Source organism: Rhincodon typus, chromosome 28, assembly GCF_021869965.1.
Source record: "Rhincodon typus isolate 14 chromosome 28, sRhiTyp1.1, whole genome shotgun sequence".
Classification (NCBI taxonomy): Eukaryota; Metazoa; Chordata; class Chondrichthyes; order Orectolobiformes; family Rhincodontidae; genus Rhincodon; species Rhincodon typus.
In genome coordinates, this window is record NC_063359.1 from 23,062,734 (window position 1) to 23,080,742 (window position 18,009).

Sequence of the window (18,009 nt, forward strand, 5' to 3'; positions counted from 1 at the left end):
TGTGTTCATCCAGCTCTACACCTTATTATTTCAGGTCTGCAGTTTTTCATAGCACTGATGACATCAACATATACCCAGAAGCTATATGGGTCAGATGTACATGCCACATAAATACTGCGGTCTCAGGGGAAGGTCAGAGGCTGAGCGGGAGATGGTGTCGTGGTGTTGTTGCTGGACTAGGATTCCAGACATGCAACTGATTCTTAGGTTCAAATCTCACCGTGGAAGATGGTAGAATTTGAATTTTAAAAAGTACATCTGGAATTAAAATCTCATGATGACTGTTATCGATTGTTGTAAAAAAAAACCCATCTGGGATTCACTTTAGGGGAGAAAATCCATTACTTTCACTTGATCTGGCTGATGTGTGACTCCAGATCCAAAGCAATATGGTTGACAGTTAACTGCTGTCTGAAATGGCCTAGCAAACCATGCAGCTGCATCAAACAGCGACAAAACCTAAAGAAAGGAATGAAGTTGGATGGACCACAAAGCACTAACCTAGGAAATGATAATAGCAAACTCAACGCAGCTGAAGCTGCAAAGTCCTCCATTGTAACATTTGGGGGCTGGTGCCAAAATTGGGAAAGAACTCTCATCGACTAGTCAAACAAAGACTGACCCAGTCATACTCACAGAAACATACTTTGCAGTGTCTTAGACAACATTATTAGCACCTCTGGGTATGCCCTCTCCAGCAGAGGTGGTGTACCATGACATACAGCCAGGAATGAGTTGGCCTCAGAGGCCTTAACATTGACTCCAGACCCCATGAAGTCTCTTGGCCTCACATCGAATATGAGCAAGGAAACCTCTCGCTGATTACCACATTTCACCTCCACCCCCTTGACACGCCAACCTTCTTAGCTGATGAATAAATCCTACTCCATGTCCAACAGCATTGGCAAGAAGCACTGTGGTTAGCAAGGGCCCACATAGAATGCACTCTGGGACTTCAATGTCTGTCATCATGAATACCTCAGTAGTACTACTACTGATTGAGCTGGTCAAGTACAAAAGCTTCTAGACTGATCTTGCAGCAGGTAATGAAGGAACAAACAAGAGAGAAAAACAAACTTGACCTTATTCTCTCCAAGCTGCTCGTCACAGATGACAGAATGACACATACGTGATAGAATCAGTGGAATAACCTTCACACAGTCCACATGGAGATATCTTCCATCATATTGTTTGGCACCATCACTGTGCTAATGGGACAGATTTTGAACAGCTTCAAGACTGGGCATCCCTAAGGTGCTACGGGCCACCAGCAGCAATAGAATCATATTCAAACACAATCTGCAACCTCATGGCCCAGCATTTCTCCCAGTCTACCATTAGCACTAAGCCAAGGGATCATCTCTAGTTCTGTGAAGAATGCAGGAGGGCATTCCAGGAGCAGCACCAGGGATACCTGAAAATCAGATGCCAACCTGGTGAAGGTACAAAACAAGGCTGTTTGCATGCCAAACAGCATAAGTAGTGAGTGATAAACAGGGATAAGCAATTCAACAACAAACAGATCATATCTAAACTTTGCAGTCCTGCCGCAACTTGCTGGAGGAAGAGGTTCCACAAATGTTTCCATCGTCAGTGATGGGGAAGTCCAGTCCAAGATGCATGGGAACACCACCACCTACAAGTTCCCCTCTAAATTACACACCATCCTGCCTTGGAACTACATCACTGTTCATTAATGTAACTAAAGCAATCTCCTGGAACTCCTTTCCTAACAGCCTTGTAAGTAGTCCTACAGCCCATAGACTCAGGAAGGCGGCTCATCACTATCTTCTCAAGAACAATTAGGAGCGGGTAATAAACGTTGGCCTAACCAATGATCCTACATCCTGTGAACAAATATAAAAACAAAGAAATGACATGAAGCTTGCCAAGGAGAGGGATGGAGTTGGCGTCAAGGAAACAGAAGTTTTGGACTTCCCCATATTTAGTAGGAGGACATTTCTTCAATTAGCCTAAAGTGAATTTAAATTATAGTTTGTAACTGCTACTTGTTATCTGTATTATCTGTCACAAAGCCATTATCAACTTTCTTTCTTGCTTAGTAAATCTCTAATGCAGTATTGCTTAGTTACTGAAGATTAAAATGGTGTAACAAGAAACTTAGGGAGATTAAGAGGCAGCTGTGTACAAATATTATACAAGGTCAACAAATTCTGCTCCGCTCTATCATAAAAGCCAAAATGTTTCTCTCAGACATATTGGGCTCAGCCAATATGCCGATGAGAAAAAATGGCATAAACAGCAGGTTAGACATGTTGTGGCAAATTGTCTTTATCCATATTGTAATTTATATGTATTGTAGTTTATTCATTTTTAATTAATGGTTGCCAATACTTCTATTTTTCACTGTGAATTTTTTGGGCTGACTTTCCCCAAGCACTAAAAGACACGAGCATTGGTGAGAAATTGGTGAGGGTCGTGTGAGATTGGCAGTAAGGAGATATCCAGTAACATTCAGACAAGCTGCAGTGTTGCAAGAAAACTTGAACTGCTTCTCCCTATTCAAGGAACGAATGTGTGTGGCATTTGAAAAGTCTCCTGATAGTTGTTCTCCAAGTTTGCACATTAGTAGTGATCATTGGGTAGGAAGCAAGGGATAACCAGCACTACTCAAACCATGTCCTTGCAAAGTGTCAAATGTCATGAAACCCTCTAGCAAAACCTGAAATAAAGTCACACTGAAGGCAACACTTTTTTTGGAAAAGTATCTTGAATAGTTTGTTATAATGCTAAGATTTGAAGACAACCTCAAGTTCTGATCTTAGGTATTTGAGGCTTGTTTTGTTCTTGGCATTTGAATTTCTTCATTGTGTTACAACCTTACAATAGATTATAAGGCAGCTATTCCAATTGTTTTCCTATTGTATACAATCCAATTCTTTTGTAACAAATTAAAGATTGGCATTTATATAACGTCCCGTGATCTTAGAATGTCCCAAAACATAACACAGATAATGAACTACTTTTGAAATGTAGTCATTGATGTAATGTAGGAAAGGTGGCAGCAAATTTGTGCACAAAGTTCTATAAATTGCACTGGGATTATAACATTTTTTGAGATGTTGATTGATGAATAAATATCAGATGGATACTGAGAATAGCTCCCCTGCTGTTCTTCAAAATAATGTCATTGGATGTTTTTCATCCACCTGAGAGGACAGACAGGGCCTGGGTTAAAAGCATCACTCAAGAAACCAGAGCTTTTCTGATGTTAAACAGAGAGTCTTGACACAAGAAGGTCTTGGTTTTAATTCTGGAGCTGACAAACTGGTTACTGTCTTCCCAGCCATCTAATCAAATTAAAACTAGCTGAGTGCAGAAACTCAGGGCATTGCTCAGAGCTGGTACAGTTGGCTGAAGTCTTTCTTCCTGACTCATGCATGGGGAGTGCTAAAAGAACCACTTGTGTTGGAGAGCAGACAGCCGCTTTTCTGCAGTTCAAACCTTTGTCTCAGTCACTGATAAATTTACTTTACTGCGTTGATGATGTCATGAAGCTATGTTAAATTGGGCCCCTCCTGGTTTTTAGGAAAGTAATGCCTGCAGTTGAAATTTGAAAGGGGAGCTGAAATGGTTTTGCGTAGCCTGAACCTCATGTTCTACATCTACCTCAACTCGATATCTCAATGTGTCAATTCGTGGGTAAGATCAAGATCCCCATTCTCAAAGCTTTGATTAAAATCTAGTTAGCACAGTACTTAAACATTGCAAAAGGCGACGAGCAGTTGAAACTGTTTATCTTGCACTTATTAGAACTAGAATGCAGGAAGCAAACTTGAAAAGAGACATCATTTCATAGAGAGTGAAAAGAGGGTGCTGATTGTTTGGGCCATAATTGATATGAGAATACAGAAAGATCAATTAACTGTCAATCTTAATTCTCAGACCAGACAGGTAGATTCTGATTGGTGAGGATATTGCCATGGGGATGCAATACACTTTGGCAGTATCCATGACCTTTTTGAAAAAGCTGCAATATATGTACAAATTCCTTTTATCCATGTAAAACAAGGTCTTGAGTATTTATATATGTAACCCTCTGGCTTGACAGTAGCATAAATGGAGCCTGTGCTGAAAGCAATAAATGCTGGAGCTAACAATGGATCAGGTTGCATCCATGGAGAGAGAACAAGCTAACATTTTGAGTCTAGATGACTCTTCAGCAGAGCATTCAAATCGTCTAAACTTGAAACGTTAGTTTCCTGTCTTTACATGGATGCTGACTGACCCACTGTGATCTCCGGCATTTGTTGTTTTCAGAACAGATTCCAGCATCTGCAGTAATTTGCTCCTATAAAGTGGAGCCTCTTTGTTCAAACCTGTTTCATGTCCTACTTCTGCTGAGTCCAAGACGAAATGCTTTAATTTCTCACCTCTTTTTAGCAGCGTTTAAAGTCTAGTTCCCCACGTCCATTGCCTTCATGTGCAAGCAAGAATCAGAACCTTCAAAAGGGAAAGAATGAGTAAGGCCAAAATAAACCCCTTGAAAATGAGAAACACAACTGTGAGCTGCCATCGAATTTAAGGTTAGAATTCAGCTGTTTTTGTTGGCATCAGGAAACATGTTTAATTTTCAAATATTAAAATGGGGTGGAATTAGAAAATAGTATGAGTGCTACTAGCAAATAATATTGAGAACTGATCAAAGAGATGTCTCTAAGTCATTGATGGTTCAGTCACAAGAAATATCCAAAAATGTACATATTTTTTGGTTATCATGAAGTCTGCTGTTATGGATCTTTGAAGTGACTTTGTGATAACTATGAACCCTGGAATTGTCCAAAGCTTTGGAACTGTCAGGTGTGACTTTATTATTAACTTCACAGTTGGGGGCGTTGAAGACTATGTGCAGCTTGCAATGTGTTAAACTTCACTTGTTACTGCTCTAAGGAGATCAAATGTCATCTCTAACATACGTGCCATTTACTTGAGGGTTTTTCCAGCAGTCTTTAGATGAGTGTTAATGAAACCTCACAGTGACCCCAATTTGTGTTAATTGTAACTTGACACTGCTGTATCAGCAATAACATCACATTGTGACTCTGAACAAAACATGTTGCATTTGTATACTTAGTTCTTCTGTATCTTGATAGGTTTTGATATTGAATATGATTGGTTTAGCTTTAAATAGATGAATTAGTTTCTTTCTTTGTGATATTTCCCTCCGGGAGTGCAGAGAAATATATGAATAAATGAGAAATATATTTGTGGCAGCTGTTCGTGTATTGAATTTAAAAAATGAGACTTTTGTTTTACAAAGTCTGTCCCTCGGCTGGGAGTTTCACTGAACCCTAAAATTAGTCTTACAAACCAAGCAAAAGAGAAGCCAGAGGGGACATCCTAGGGTGAAGATTATTTTGAGCTTTGTGAGTGGTTGCATTTTGACAAGTCCATGATTTATCCTTGCAGTCAAGACGTTTGAAACTTTGGTTATACCTGAGAAATGCTTATTTTTGGATATTTCCCTTTAGAAATATTTTGTGCACTGCAAGTGAAAACACAAATAGGATACAGAGCTATTGTGGGATTATTTACTATGGGTGAGACTTTTCATTGTGGCATTGGGTTGGTTGGCCAGTGCCTGAGCTGAGTAACCTCATGCCGTTACCTGCTTCAGAACTCATTATCTATGCAAGCAAGATGTTGCACTAGTTACTTGCCACATTATGTGGGGAGGAGCCAGGAGGCTGTGGCCTCTGGCAGGATCTTCTGAGGTTGAAGTTTCAGGCAGCAGATGTAAAGGGCAGCTGGACGCTACCTGACCCAAGCCCTGGACCTCCTCCTCAGCTTGTGGTAGCCTCCTGTAGAAACCCAGAGATGCCTCACACACACTGACTCATTGTGGCTCACTGCCCAGACTGAATTCACAAGATGACCCCAGCTGAGTGAGCAGCATGGTGCTGACTGATTTCACCGGGCAGCCATCACCTCAGCCTGTAATGAAGCAGGTCCCCTCACTTGCATTGGACCATCTGCCTGACTGACCATGGCCACGTGCCTGGACTAGTCATCACCAAGCCCCTGGACTGACCATGGCCAAGTGCCTGGATTGGAAATGGCCAAGCCCCTGGACTGACCATGGCCACGCGCCTGGACTAGTCATCACCAAGCCCCTGGACTGACCATGGCCACGCGCCTGGATTGGAAATGGCCAAGTGCCTGGACTGACCATGGCAATGCCCTCTGATTGACAGAAGTCCACCCTCACTTTACAAAGCATGTCTCCCCTTTCCCTTTCATGTAATGTTTTATTCTTAAACCATATATTTGCCACATAAGCTCCAGCTCTGACTCTGATGCAGGACCATGCCATTCACGTACCCCTCCTTTCACACAGGCTGACTGCCTTTAGTAAGGTGCCATCAGTGAAACAAAGCTGCTGCCTGAAACTGTGTGTTACAGTGACAGAGAGGTGGAGGGTTGCATGCTGCCTGACACTGTGTGTTATAGTGACAGAGAGATGGGGGGGGTATGCTGCCTGACTCTGTCTGTTACAGTGAGAGAGAGGTGGGGGGGGCAGGCTGCCTGACTCTGTCTTTTACAGTGAAGGGGAGGGGGGGTGGGGGGGTGCATGCTGCCTGACACTTTTCTTGCCTGACAGCTTTCACATTCATGGGATGAGGGCTGTCAGGCAAGACCAGCATTTATTGCTTGTCCCTAATGGTCCAGAGGTCAGTTAAGAGTCAACCAAGTTGCTGTGGGTCTGGAGTCACATGTAGGCCTGATGAGGTAAGGATGACAGTTTCCTTCCCTCAAGGACATTAGTGAGCCAGATGGGTTTTTTCTGACAATTGACAATGGTTTCACAGTCATCTGTAGATTCTTAATTCCACCATATTCCAGCATGGTGGATTTGAGCCCCAGTTCCCAGAATATTAACTGTGTTTTTGTATTTACAGTTGAGTGATAATACCACTAGGCCATCACCTCCTCAGTCTGGGCATTCATCCTCTTCTGTGAGGAGGTCTCTAATTCTTGGAATTAAAATATTTTCATGTAATTAGTTCCGTGTTTAATTGGTGCCAAATTCTCATGTCGAAGCAAGTTGCCTTAATGCTGCTACATTTTTTTTTAATGGGCTTATCCTTTCCCTGACATCTCTGATGGAATGTGTATTGTTCAACCTTTCTGAGGCATTAAGTATTGTTTGAGAGAACTTATTCACACATCAAATATAGACAAGTCTTCTGTGAACTCCTTGAGTAATCATTGGCCTTATGCTCCAAGATGATCCATTAGCATAGTCGCCTTGTGGATCATTGCTACACATGTTGTGTGGTGCTTCCTAGACAAGTAAACCGATCCACCTGTACAGGCAGGATAGGAAAGAAATTGTCTCATATCCAGAAGTGTGGGAAACAAAATATATTGCTCTGACAGCCTAGCTACTTGGAAAAATTAATATCACATTAAATCTGGTGGGTATGAAACACCACATTCAATTTGGGTCTGGAAATTTCCACTTGTATACGTCAACATTGACTGGGTTTCACACTACTTTGCAGCGTAAATAATTGTCTAAGCTGACACATCAGGGAGCCTTTGATCTTCCTCGTGTACCATGAGGTGATAAAGATAATCAGATTGGCATCTTACAAATGAATGTTGTACTTACTTAGAACCAAGTCCACTATTTGTGTGAGTGCTTCAGATTTCAAGCTGATACTTTGATTAAGAGTTCTCAGTGGAAACCCAAAGATAGAAGTAGGAAGAATGAGTAAATAATTTTTGAGCTAACAGCTTCAGCTGGCCACAATCAGATGGTGTCTACTGTCAGTTGCTTTATCGGTCTAAGTTTTAGAAACGTAGAATATAGGAGCAGGATAGGCCACTTGGTCCTTGGAGTCTGCTCCACCATTCAATGTGATCATGCCTGACAAACAACTCAGTACCCTATTCCTGCTTTCTCCACATATCCTTTGATCCATTTAGTCCTAAGAACTGTATCTACATCTTCCTTCAAAGTCTTTAATGTTTTGGCCTCAATAATTTTCTGTGACAGAGAATTCCACAGGCTCACTATTGTCTTGGTGAAGAAATTTCTTCTCATCCCTGTGCTAAACGGCCTACCCCTTAGACCTACACCCCTGGTTCTGGACTTCCCCTACCAAGAACATCCTACCTGCATCTCCCTATCTAGTCCTATTAGAATTTTATAGGTTTCTATGAGACTCCCCCCGCATTTTTCTAAACTCCAGTGAGTATAATCCTAACTGATCCAGTCTCTCCCCAAACATCAGTCCCACCATTCCCAGGAATTAGTGTGGTAAACCTTCTTTGCCCTCCCTCAATGGTCTAACATCCTTCCTCAGATAAGGAGACCAAAACTGACACAGTCATCCAGATGTGGTCACACCAAGACCCTGTACAATTGGAACAAGATATCCTTGCTTCTGTACCCGAAACCTCTCGGTATGAAGGCCAACATACCATTTGTCTCCTTCACCATCTGCTGCACCTGCACACTGACTTTCAGCAATTGGTGCACAAAGACACCTAGGTCTCATTGCCCCTCTCCCTTTCCCAACCTACTGCCATCCAGATAATAATCTGCCTTACTTATTTGCTATCAAAGTCGGTAACCTTGAATTTATCCACATTAAATGTATTTGTCTACTTAATATAACTTGTCCAACTCACACTGAGACTTCTCTGCATCCTCGTCACAGCTCACACCCTCAGCCAGGTTTGCATTATTTGCAAGATAGGAGATATGACACAGTTCCATCATCTAAGTCATTACTATATATTGTGAATAGCTGTGATCTAACCACTGATCCCTTGGTAACCCACTAGTCATTGCCAACCACTTGAAAAAGACCTGCTTATTCCTTTCTTAATTTCCTGCCTGCCAACCAGTTCTTAATCTACTTCAACACATGACCTCTAATCACAAGTCCTTTAATTTTACGTACTAATCTGTTTTGTGGGACCTTATCAAAAGCCTCTGAAAATCCAAGTAAACCACATCCACTGGCTTCCCCTTATCCACTCTATTAGTTACATCATCCAAACGTTCCCACAGATTTATCAAACCCCTTGTAAATCTGTGCTGACTCTGTCTGATCCTGTTACTATCTTCCAAGTGCTCTGCTTTACATCTTTACAATGACTCCAGCATTCTTCTCACTTCCAATGTCAAGATAACTGGTCTTTCGTTCACTGTTTTCTCTCTACCTCCCTTCTTAAATAGTAGGGTTATATTGGCTATCTCCAATCTATGGGAACTTTGGAAGTTTAGAATTTTGGAAGATGACCATTTGCTTTTTCCAGGACCATTTGCTTAAGTATTCTGGGGTGGAGGTTATCAAGCCCTGAGGACTTATCTAACTTTAATCCCCTTAGTTTGCCCAATACCATTTTGCTACTAATTCTGATTTTTTTTTTCAATTCCTCCTACATATTAGTTCTTGAGATTCCCCATATTTTTGGGATGTTATTTGTATCTTATTTTGTGAAAATAGACCTGAAGTGTGGTATTTAATTGGTCTCTCACCTCTTTGTTCCCCGTTATAAATTCCCTTATTTCTGAATGCAGGGGACCTGTATTTAACTTCATTAACCTTTTTCTTTTCACATATCTATAGAAGCTTTTACGATTGATTTGTACATTTTGAAAGCCCATTGTCAATATCTGATTATCACAGCTTCCTTATGCTGTCTCTACCTTTTAAACCTTTCAATTTCAAAGCTACAAATCTCTGTACTTGACAGAATGTGGAAAATTGAAAACTATATGGGTAGCACAGTGGCTCAGTGGGTAGCACTGCTGTCTCACAGCACCAGGGACCTGAGTTAGATTCTACTCTCGGGCAACTGTCTGTATGGAGTTTGCACATTCTGCCCTTGTCTGTGTGGGTTTCTTCTGGGTGCTCTGGTTTCCTCCCACAGTCCAAGGATGTGCAGGTTAGGTGGACTGCCCGTGCAAAATTGCCCATACTGTCCAGTGATGTGCAGGCTGGGTGGATTGGCCATGGAAAATGTAGGGGAGTGGGTCTGGGTGGGACGCTGGTAGGGGGGTCTCTGTGAAATTAGTAGGCTGAATGGCCTGCTTCCACATTGTGCAGATTGTATGATTCTTTGACATATTTGTGTTCCATTTTGCTTTGTCTTTCTGTGAGTGGAGATGTTTTGTCCTTAAGATTTGCTCCTTGTGCGATACATTTCAAGGGATTGCAGTGCTGAAAGAGTTGGGTCATTTTGATCACTGAACGTATTTGTTTCCCACATGGTTTTCATTTGGTAAAATCAGCTGCAGATTTATTTCATCAAAACTAATGGAAATGCCGAACAGAGAGCAATAAGTAGTAAAGTTCTGAAGCATAGTCTGTGACAACAAGACTGAATCTTACATTGCTTTTTGGCTAAGAGCGAGTTGTGTCGAGTTTTTTGGAAGGTTTGTTACTGTGTAGCCTGGCGAGTTCTCTGAGGTATCTTACTCACCTCAGTAATTACAATTCTGGTCCAATCTTACCATGCACCATTCCCAGAACAACTCACCACTCACCAGGTATCTGCCAAAACATTGGCACTCTTGCACCTGTGATGTCTTTAAAAGGTCGCTGTGTACCCAGACAGGAAGCAGCATTCTGAAACTGCCCCACTCAGTCAAGGACCCAGTCTGAACATGTCATATCAGGGGAAGCTGGCACCGTGATTCTCTGACAGAGACCTGGAAATCCTGGCAACTGGGATGGTGTACGGAGCAGGAGTCCACGTTCCTGAGGCTTCCTTCTCTGCTCCACCAGGATAAAGTGCCACACTCCTCTCTCGGCCACCTCCCGTTAACTTTATCTCTGCTACTACCCCGACCTCTCACCAAGCCTCGTGCTCTGCCACCCTCACTTTTGCCCGAAAAATCTTCCCTCACTGGCTATGACCGTCCCCAACTTCCCACACTACTAACTCTGCATACTCTCTGTGCTGCCTCCTCACTACCTCAGAACACCTCACTATCTTTCAACAATCCACACCAGCGCTAACAGCAGTGCCACCCACTTTCACCTCATCAGTTCTCATTTCGGGACAAACTAGGCTGTGGGGTTGTTTTGCCTGTCATTTGACTCCTCACTCACAGGGTGGAGAGAATCCTGGTCCTCTCGGGACAAGCTGGGATCGCTCCATAAAAACCAAAAGAACTGCAGATGCTGTAAATCGGGAACAAAAACAAAGTTGCTGGAAAAGCTCAGCAGGTCTGGCAGCATCTGTGGAGGAGAAAACAGAGTTAACGTTTCGGGTCCGGTGACCCTTCCTCAGAACCCTCAGCGATCCTCAGGATCGCTCTATGGTGATGCTGAAGACATTGATGTTGTACCGACCATGTATGTACCACTCTTCATTTCACCACATTTGTCATTTATTTCAGACCGCTGGCGGCTACACCTACTCTCCTTGATGTCTAGCAGGTGTCAGTGGGGTGACCATCTCCCCTACAGCAGAATAGGCCGCTCAGCATGAAGGCACCTCCTTGATCTCTGAGGATGAGAATGGTGGGGACTCAGAGGAAGTATTGGCAAAGCTGCCTCCTGCACCCCCCTCCCCCAACTCTGATAGAGACACCACAGACAATCCGTTCAGCTTAGAGAATGTGGAGCTGGTGAGCAGCTCGCTGTCACTGGCCCACAGCTGGCCAAGGAAGAAATGCCCCAGGCTTCTGGCACTCAGAAGGCTGCTGGAGACCAAGCTCATGGAATGCCAGGCAGCAGAGGACCCTGTGGTGTTAGCAGTCAGGGATTTTGTCCACGTGCATAGGGAGGAGCAGGAGCAGCAGACAGCAAGAGCACTGCCCTGAAGCTGCAGGAGGGCAGCTACACTATGGGGCCCCATCTGCTTCGAGCAGGTGACTGTCTGTCTATCTGTCTCCGTAGAGCAGTTGGTGGCTGCGATGGAGAATCAGGTGCAGCATCCTCAGGGTCTGCTGGACACACAGACACACACAGACAGACACACACAGACAGGCAGACAGGCAGACAGGCAGACAGACAGACACACACACACACACACAGACACACACATACACACACAGACACACAAACACACACAGACACAAACACAAACACACACACACAGACACACACACACACACACACACACACACAGACAAACACATACAGACACACACACAGGCACAGACACACACACACACACAGACACACACACACACACACAGACAAACACATACAGACACACACACACAGGCAGAGACACACACAGACACACACACACACACACAGACACACACGCACACACACACACACACACACACACACACACAGACAAACACATACAGACACACACACACACAGACACACACACACACAGACACACAGACACACACAGACACACACACACACACACAGACAAACACATACAGAAACACACACACACAGGCAGAGACACACACACACAGACACAGACACACACACAAGCACACACACACGTACACAGACCATCCAGTGATGTGCTGAGTGAGTGAGTGAGCAGACCTGAGATTCAGCGTGGTCCAGTTTGAGCTGGATGCCTGTCCCTGCACAACAACATGTTCCTGCTGCAGCCTTTCAATGCTAGCTTGAAGTGTAGTGCAGGCCTCTGGATCCACAGGGCACTGCTGGTGCATCGGAGAGGTGTCATGATTATTGTCAGGGGTTTGCAGATGATTGGATGCCAATAGTTGTAGCTGAGGGATGTGTAAGGCTAGTGCCCATGGCTCGTGCCCTAAGGTGGTGTTTGGCTGTGTGCAACATGGAAGTCATTTGGAGCAAGCTGGCAGACTGGGTCAACCAGGTACCTGCTGTGGTTTCTAAGTCGCCGTTTACTCAATGTTTAGTTTATTTGGTAATATGATAAGAAAGAAAGCTGAATGTTATTGGAGTTAATGGTACTACCATCAACAAGGTGGTTAACAGGCAATAATTCTTCTGAATAGACAACTCACCACTGCCTGATGAAAATCTTGCCATTAGTGGAAAGCATTAAAGATGGAGCAAGTTCTTCCTACCATCGTGATTGGTCTTGAGCAATTTCTCATCTGGTTCTGCCACATTTTCACCATAGTCCAAGTCACTCAGATCCCTGTAATATTACATCTCTGTGACCATACAGTTTTAAACTGCAACTGCAGTGATAATTAGTTTTCTTTCATGTTTTGGGAATTTTGTTGTCTACAAGAATCACCAGGCAAGAGGCCCAGATTGTTTCATAGTGTCCCACGCAGAATGATCACACATGAGTTTTTCTCCTCCTCTTGGCCTCTATCCCAGGCATTCCAGCTGAGACTGATAATCCAACATCTTTCCAACCACAATATTGTCTCCCTATTCTCCCATTTCATTCAACAGCGGCTGCTGTCATGTGATCACACTTGGGATGCTATTGCATTTGCTGACTGGCTATGAATAGTTTATGGTGATTGGAAAACGATTTGTGAACATTTTTATATAGAAACTCTTAAGAAAAATGATTGTTTCCATCTTTTAGCTGAACATTTCAAAACCAATTTCATACCATTTCTGGCCTTGTATGTTCAGGTTACTTTCATCTCCAGTTAAGGAGATGTAACATCTTGTTTTAGAAAAAAGATCTAAACCTACTCTGATTTTCTTTACAGTCATAACTGGAATAAAATAAAAAGTTATTTGCCTGCTAGTGACTGTGAGATAGATAATTTCAATTTAATCTTTGTTCTGAATCACAGCCTAGACCTCGTTATCTCATTTGGCCTTTCTGTTGTCAATGCGTCAGTCACTATGAAGCCATTTCTCATGAACCCTGTCTTACTCCTTTCAAACGTACACCATCTGCATCTCTTTTGGGGGAGGGAGAAAAAAGTCTCCCCCTTTACAGATTGCACTTTCATTTTTAGTCTTCCATTTGTCACAAGGCTTCTGCAGCTCTCAACTTGCCCAGCTACTTTCTCAGCTCCACTTTTGAGGGCTAGGTACCAAGGACCAAGTTTATTATCTCCAATCCTGTTCATCCCTCCCTGAATGAAACTATCTCCGCTCCCTCAAGTCCAAAGACTTGAGGATACAAGTATGCAGTTGCATTCACCATCCACCATAGAATGGAACTGGATCACATTAAGCATGAACATTCCTCTGTACAGGATCCATGTCATCCAGTAACTATCCTCAACCTCTGTCCAGCTCAATTGCATTACCCTGACTTAATTCCTCTCTTGCTCATACAATTAGGCAGATGATCTGCAGTAATGATGCTCTTTGTTCTACTGCCTTGTTACTATTGGATCTATCATTGACCTCCTCTGTCTTATCACCTTTGTAATATTATCACATCTTTGAGATTATCTTCCGCCTGTATTTTGATGACATGTAGCTCTGCCTCCTAAGCACCTTTCGTGACACTTCCACTGTCTTTGTGGTGACAGAGAGTGATTTTATCTGATATCTAATATTGAATGAGTTGGAACTTCCTCCAGCTAACATTTGGAAAATCAAAATTGTTGGCTTCAGTTTTGGCCACAAAATGCATACACCTTCCAGTGATTTAATCCACCCCCTCAATTCCTCACACACTAACTAGATTATTTGACACTTGGACATTCTATTCAACCCCAAGCTAAATTTCTGAATTCATATCTCCTCCATTACAAAGAACACTCAGACTTACATATAAAAAGGCATCCGCCCGCACCCTTACCTCAGCTTATCTGCAGCTGACTCTCTTCTCAGTCATTGACGCATCCAGACCAAAAGCCTCCAATGCTTTTTGTTTGGTTGTGAATGCTCCACTATCTCTCTAACTTTCTCCACATCCCCTTCTGGACTTTTCATCCTTCTGATGGTTATGTATTCCCTCCCTCATCTAGATGTTTCTTAAATGTTGTGAAAGTATCTGCCTGCACCACCCTGTCAGGCAGTGCATTCCATTTTTCTACCACCCTCTGGGTGAGAAATGTTTCCTCAGAAGCCCTCTAAACCGCATACTCCTTACCTTAAATTTATGGCCTGTAGGGGTATATCTGCCAGGGAGAAAAGATTCTCATGATCTACCCTGTCTCTGCCTCTCATAATTTTGTAAAACTCAATCAAATACACCCTCCCCCAACCCCACCCTTAACACCACTGCTCTCAGCCTGCTCTGCTCCAGGGAAAACAAACCCAGCCTACCAGTCTCTCCTTATAACTGAGAATTTCCATCCCAAGAAACATCCTCTGTATCTTGTCCTGTGAAACCTGATAATGTGGTGACCAGAACTGCACACAGTATTCCATCTGTTGCCTTACCAATATTTTATAAAATAGTAACAAGACTTCCTTGCTCCTCTGTGATGTCAAATATCCCTTGATGTCTTCTTTACCACCCTGTCTACCTGTACCAACACCTTCATAGATCTATGGACTTGTACACCAAGGTCCCTTTATTCCTCAGTGCTCCCTAGGGACCTACCATTCATTGTGTATTTCCTTCCGTTATTGTACCTCGCCAAATGCATCACCTCACAGTCATCTGGATTAAATTCCATCTGCCACTGCTCTGCTCAATTCACCAGCTGATCAATATCAGATTGCAGTCTCTGACCATCCTTCTTTCCTAATAATGTGAAACTCACAGTTCTGTCACATTGCAAGTAATTCCAAAGTGGTCAATTTCGAAGCATTGTTCAGTAATTTTACTGAATCACTAATTTATTCTTAAAATTAAAATTTATTTATGTAAAATTGTCACACCAGAAATTTTCATCCTGAGCAAAGCTGAATTTTAAATGTTTTTCCAGTAACATTGGCAACAAGAGGCACTATTATATTAAAACATTGTAGATGGATCAGCTTAAACATCGTATGAACTTGGTTTAATTATTTCCTTTGCCAAAAATTTTATCTATTTTCAATTTCTGGTGACTTTAATTTGAATTAAGTAACTTAGGATTCTACAAGATGAATTTGAATTAAAATAACTTAACATGTGTCAGATATGTTAGACCTCTGACAGCATACACTTTCCAGTGTAAATTGGTATAAAGGAGACCCAAGACAGCTATGTTTCTGTTACATAACAAAGAATAGAATGGAATTGAAATATTTCTATCAGAGCTGAAATGGTTGTGTATTAAATCTATTCCAATGCCCCACTTTTCCCAGCCTATTTCTGATTTGCTATGCACTCAGTACCGACCACACATGTCATACTAAGAATAGTTCATTACTCTTAGCAGCATTATGAATTAAAAAATAATCTATCATTCGCTGACAATGTACGGTTCAGTAGCTATGTTTGGTATTGGAAACCAATAGAATTAACTTCAATGTAGATAAGTGTGTGGTGCTCTGTTTTGATGGGAAGAATAAAGGTATCATTGGAAAGTAGCATTTAGACATGAATGAGGAATGGAGGGACCTAGAGGGGTACATACATGTAAAAGCGCTGATTCAAGTAGATAGATCATACAACACAAACACAAACTCCAACCCTATCTTTGGAACTCCTTTCTGTAGGTCTAGAATTGACAAGTAGAGAAGTTACTTTAACCCTTTGTAGAATCTTGGTTAGGCTGCACATGGAGTGCTGCGAATAGTTCTGGACTTCAGCTTAAAAAGAATGCAGAGAATATCAAAAAGATGAAAAACAATTTACTAGAACAAAACTGGAACTAAGAGGTTATATCTATTAGCAAAGGCTATGGCTCCTTTTCTGGAAAAAAGACTAAGGATAGAGCTTTTTAAAATTATGAAAAAAGAATTGGTTGGGCAAATGTAGGGAAGATGTCCCCTTATGCATATACTGTATGGGATATATTGTGACTGTATGACATATTAAGTTACTTTTGGTTGAATTTCATTGCACCAATTTTGTTTTTAGGCGATTCAGTTGACAGCATTCAGAGTATCAGGTATGTCCAACTACAGTACCATTGCTTTCTTGCTGTAATGGGGGGAACTAAATCTCTCAACAATTCACAGTGAACCCTGAATTCTAAAACTGACAAGTAGACAAAATCTAATCTTGTAGTGATGTATACATTTGACAGGTCGATGACAAACTTATCTAGATAAATATTTTTTAAATGAAAACATGTTTTGTGGACTCTACAATTTACTAAACCACAGCTTTGGTTAAGGTTCGCTATTATAACCTGAGGAAGCACTGCTGTTTTCAATGGGCGATAACATTAATCTTGGACAGGGCTGCAAAATGTTTGATAGTGCCTCAGAAACTCGTTTTGCACACTGTCCAATATCCTTTGTGGTTGATCCCTATGGAAAATATAAGTAGACGGAGTGAAAAGTAACAGTAAGGAAGATATGTTCCAGACAAATTTCACCTCAAAGTAATCATCAATAAGATTTTCAGTTTTACAAATTGATGGTCCTTTTATAATGTATTTGATGTTAGAGGAATTTAGTTTGGTTTTATAAATTTAAAACTGAATCAAGTGAATTTTCTCTTCTGTCTGCCTTTGCTTTTCTTTTCCTAGGATACATCCTTTCTTTGAATGTTTGGTGTACATGTTATAGGCAGGAGGCCCGCTGTCTATATGAAGCCAGTTATTCAATATGCCTAACTGGTGATAAAGAACCTCCAAGTACTTAGGACTGCTATTTCCAAAGAGTGCCCAAAAACTGAACCAGTTTGGTGTACTCTAGGTATTATTGTGACCAGGGGTACTGTGGTATACACCTTGGCCAGATGTGATCTAAGCATCTACAAATGATCGGCAAAGAGATTTTGCTTTGACCCCACAAACTGTGCTGGGTGTCAGCATTGGAGTGTGGGATTGGTACACTCTAGTATTTATGCTTTCTTGAAGATGTTCATTGCCTGCAGCTTGTGTGGTGGGAATGTTACTTGCCACTTATTCAGTCAAGTCTGAATGTTGCTAAGACCTCACTGCACTCAGGATCCGTGCTTGCTTCAGAGATAGTAGGAACTGCAGATGCTGGAGAATCTGAGATAATGAGGTGTAGAGCTGGATGAACACAGAAGGCCAAGCAGCATCAGAGGAGCAGGAAGGCTGACGTTTTGGGCCTA

The 18,009-nt window shown here is 42.2% G+C and overlaps 1 protein-coding gene across 1 annotated transcript in view; it reads left to right on the top strand.

Moving 5' to 3' along the window:
• adgrd2 (adhesion G protein-coupled receptor D2) overlaps window positions 1–18,009 on the top strand; it is a 143,789-nt gene that overhangs the window by 120,817 nt on the left and 4,963 nt on the right. Inside the window, exon 23 of the mRNA XM_048613375.1 lies at window positions 16,840–16,870. Coding sequence (XP_048469332.1) covers window positions 16,840–16,870 — 31 coding nt within the window. The remainder of the gene's footprint in view (window positions 1–16,839; window positions 16,871–18,009) is intronic.